General features: G+C 47.6%; 1 protein-coding gene across 1 annotated transcript in view; it reads right to left on the bottom strand.

The window, feature by feature from the left end:
• Window positions 1-3,993, bottom strand: part of LAPTM4B (lysosomal protein transmembrane 4 beta) — a 79,812-nt gene that overhangs the window by 75,349 nt on the left and 470 nt on the right. The window contains 1 exon segment of the mRNA XM_029923785.1: window positions 3,912-3,993. Within this exon segment, the coding sequence (XP_029779645.1) occupies window positions 3,912-3,993 (82 nt within the window).

The following is a 3,993-nucleotide window of genomic DNA, read 5'->3' as shown; positions in this document are numbered from 1 at the left end:
GTGTCTCCCTCTCTCTCTGCCCCTCCCCAGCTCGCTCTGTCTCTGTCTCTCAAGATAAAATAAAAACATAAAAATTTTTTTTTAATTTTTTAATGTGTATTTATTTTTGAGAGAGAAAGAGAGAGAGACAGAGCGAGCTGGGGAAGGGGCAGAGAGAGAGGGAGACACAGAATCCAAAGCAGGCTCCAGGCTCTGAGCTGTCAGAACAGAGTTGGACGCGGGGCTCAAACCCACAGAACAGTATGATCATGACCTGAGCTGAAGTTGGACACTTACCTAAATCACCCAGGTGCCCCAAAAAACACACAGACAAATTTTAAAAGGTAAAAACAGGGGCACCTGGGCGACTCAGTTGGCTGTGACCAACTCTTGATTTGGGATCAGGTCATAACCTCACAGTCTGTGGGTTTGAGCCCAGTGACAGGCTGGCTGTGACCCACTGGGTCTGCCTGTGCAGGGAGCCCGCTTGGAATTCTCAGTCTTCCTCTCTTTACCCCTCTCCCAAGCACTCTCACTCTCAAAAAAATAAAGTAAAATAAAATAAACATAAAAAATAAAGATAAAAATAAGTGGAAACGGGGCACTCCAACAACACTCCAACCACAAACCAACCATGGAATTTTATGTAAATGACCTATGCTCTCTTGGCCTCTATTTTCTCATCTATAAAATGTGCTGGAGTCGCACTCCAGCTGCTCCAGGGGTCCCTAAAGGATGGCCGGTGTCAGCGAGAGAGGGATGAGAGAGTCACATTATTCTTTCTGATTTCCAGGAAGGCATCTCTGCACTGAGACTCAGCTTTATTTACGGTTAAGTGTATGGGGAACAGTACAGACACCCATTTGCCTTAGACAAGGATTTCTTTTTTTTTTTCCTATGTTTTTTATTTATTTTTGAGAAACAGAGAGAGACAGCGTGAGAAGGGGAGGGTCAGAAAGAGAGGGAGACACAGAATCCGAAGCAGGCTCTAGGCTCTGAGCTAGCTGTCAGCACAGAGCCCTACTCGGGGCTGGAACCCACAAACCGTGAGATCATGACCTGAGCCAAAGCCAGACGCTTAACCGAGCCACCCAGGTCCCCCAACAAAGATTTCTGATGATAACTTTCTTTGGTATGTAAAAATTTCCCAGAACATAGATTTGTTGAAGACTCATGTATAACCTTTATCAATAGTGATTGATGTAGGTGATTTAGATGCTTATCAAATGGGGGGGGGGGAAAGGAAGGGATCTTTAGCATTCAAATGCGTTTTTAGCATAGCAAAGGCAAAAGTTAGTTCTTTGTGAAGAAGTGGGGAGGTCAATAGCCTGTTTGCTTCAGGGGAAGTAGAAGAAAAATTAGATTCTCAGGACAGGCCACTTTTGCTCCCATAAGTTTGCTCCCACAATCGCAAAAGTAAAGTTCCTTCACAAAGTGCAATCAGCATATTAGGGCCAGAATAAGGGGACAAGTCACTCCCGATACCAATCATCAAGGTGCCTGGGGGGCGGGGGGCGGTGCTCAAGCAAAAACAATTGAGTGGGGTAGATATTGGTTCTGTCTGACAGCAGGAGGCCTTGCAAACCTGCCTTCACCTCACAAGGAATATTCTCAACTAGAGAGTTCAGAATGGCTCCCAACAAAAATGGGAGTAAGGAAAAATCTACCTCACCAGGGATATATACGTAGTAAGGTTATGCAAAGCATCTAGCATAGTACCTGGCACACAGAGCCTTAGTAAATGGTAGTGTTAGGAACAGCAATTGGAAAAAGCATAAAAAAGACCCACTTTACCTCTCCGGTTATAGAGTTCCACTAACTTTTATTTTATTTGAATACCTATGTATAGTGCTATTCTTTTTTCAGGACAACTCTCCTCCAGTCTTATAACTGACCCTACTCCACCCAGATGATGTGGGGGGGCGGGGGAGGCTTGCTCTTCAGTGACCCTATTCCCTCATCTTCAAAAAAGGTTCATATAAGTCAAAGTCACTGATAACCAAATTCCATTTAAAGGTATGAGGGAAACTCATTATTAAAAACAAAGTCTAAAATTGTTTTATGAAATGCAAGACTTTTTATGAAGATTACCAGTACTAACGTCAGGTTCCTCATTTATTAGGTTTACCTAACGTAGCATTCTTCTATTTGCGAGAAAGCTTTCTAATAGTCTTTCAAAAGCCCACCCCGTTTGCAAATGCTAAAACGCGCACAGCAATAACTACTTTCCACAAAGACCATGTTCAAACGCAGACAAAGCATGCAAAGCACTCTCCTTTTATCACACCAATACTGTCTAGTTGGATTACAGCCAATAACAGAGCTCAAGTAGATTTATCTTTCCTGTAGATCATGTAGTACATTTGCCTAATGCAGTGCCCTAGATTTTGCAAATTACATTTACTGACGTACTTGCAAGTCTGCAGATTTGAACATTTTCAAGGAGGACACAAGACATTTATATAAAATAGTCTGTCTTGATCATCCATAAAAGCACCGTTTTGAGGCCACCTACTATCCTTCTGCTGCAATTTAAAATTTCTGTAAAGCATTGCTTGGCTTTTAGCAAAGTCAGGGTTGGGCCAAGACGCTGATGTTCTCTCTGCATTCAGACAGCACAAAAAGAATCCACACATACTGAAGCTCTATTTGAAAGCTTTTAAGGTCAAAAATGTCTTATTGTATGGCCTGTGATAGGCACTGACTGAAGGAAACCTTAAACTATAAATAGAACAGAAAACACCATATGCCTGGGGGGAAAATATTTTGCTTAAAATGGCACAACACAATTCGACATGATGTCCGTATCACGTCAAAAAAAGTGAATATGAACCAACAAAAAAGACCCTCTGATGATTCAGAAGAACTTATTCTCAGGAAAAAGTTCAATATGCCATCTTAGTACCATTTTTAAGGGCTTTCCTCATGATGCTGCGCTATTCCCTGCAAAGTGGCTCGGGTCTAACTCTCCAACACCATGTCACAAAACCCGAAAGGCAATGGAATCCGATTCAGTGTTGGTGCAGTGGAGGGGCGCCAACCATCAACCCGGAGGAGGCACGGGGCCAGAAAGGCTCCCATCAGGTGTCCTCACTGCCCCCCGATAATCATTGCACCCCATACAAACAAGTTCTTAAAAGCTCCAACCTAAAATATCATGACAATAAGTAAATAAATAAATAAATAAGATTTGCCTGCGGTGTCTGCTAAGGAACGTACAGGGATCACCTGTCCATGGGCAGAAAAGTGGGTGTAAAATGGCTTCCCCGGGCACGCTGAAACTGAAACGCAGTAAATCCTGGCAAATCCCCTCCTAAAGTAAGGGCTTCCCACCAAGCGTGTGGAGCGACGCATTCACCGAGCGTGCCAAGAACCCGCGACCATTCCTCCTCGGGGCCCGAACGTGCGCTGAAGACCGGACAGCAAACGCGAGGCCAGGATGCGGGCAGGGAGAACCGGCCAGTCCGGGCTGCAGGCCCGACCACGGGGGTAGCAGAACGTGCCCCGTCACCCCACGACCCAGTCGCGGCGCTTCAAAACACAAAGCCCAACGGGGGGTGAGGAGAAAGAAAGGAATGGAAAGCACGTGGCCCGCGGATCCGACCAGGGCTCTCCGCCCACCAAGTGCACTGTTACCGGAAGCGGGGGACCACGCCGCAGCCCGGACCCCCGCCACAGGTGGGCTGAGCCGGGGATCGTGGACAGGCTCGCGCACGGAATTAAGTTTCTAATAATACAACTTTAGGCGGATTAGTGCCGGCGTAGCCCAACGCCGAGGCCGCCCTCAGGGGCGTGCAGAGCGCAGAGGGCGCGCGGGCCGGGGTCCGGGCGTCCCGGGTCCCCGGGTCCCCGAGTCCAGTGCCGGGCGGGGAGCTCGCGGCGCCGGCGCCTCCTCCCCGGCAGGTGCGCCCCCCGCGCGTCGCCTCGCTCACCAGGTACCAGACGCCCAGCACGATGGTGCCGGTGCGGACATGGCAGCACAGGCAGCAGCTGTTGGAGTAGAACCGCGTCCAG

The sequence above is a fragment of the Suricata suricatta genome, chromosome 15 (assembly GCF_006229205.1).
Source record: "Suricata suricatta isolate VVHF042 chromosome 15, meerkat_22Aug2017_6uvM2_HiC, whole genome shotgun sequence".
Taxonomy (NCBI): Eukaryota; Metazoa; Chordata; class Mammalia; order Carnivora; family Herpestidae; genus Suricata; species Suricata suricatta.
This window is presented reverse-complemented; position numbering and strand designations above follow the sequence as displayed.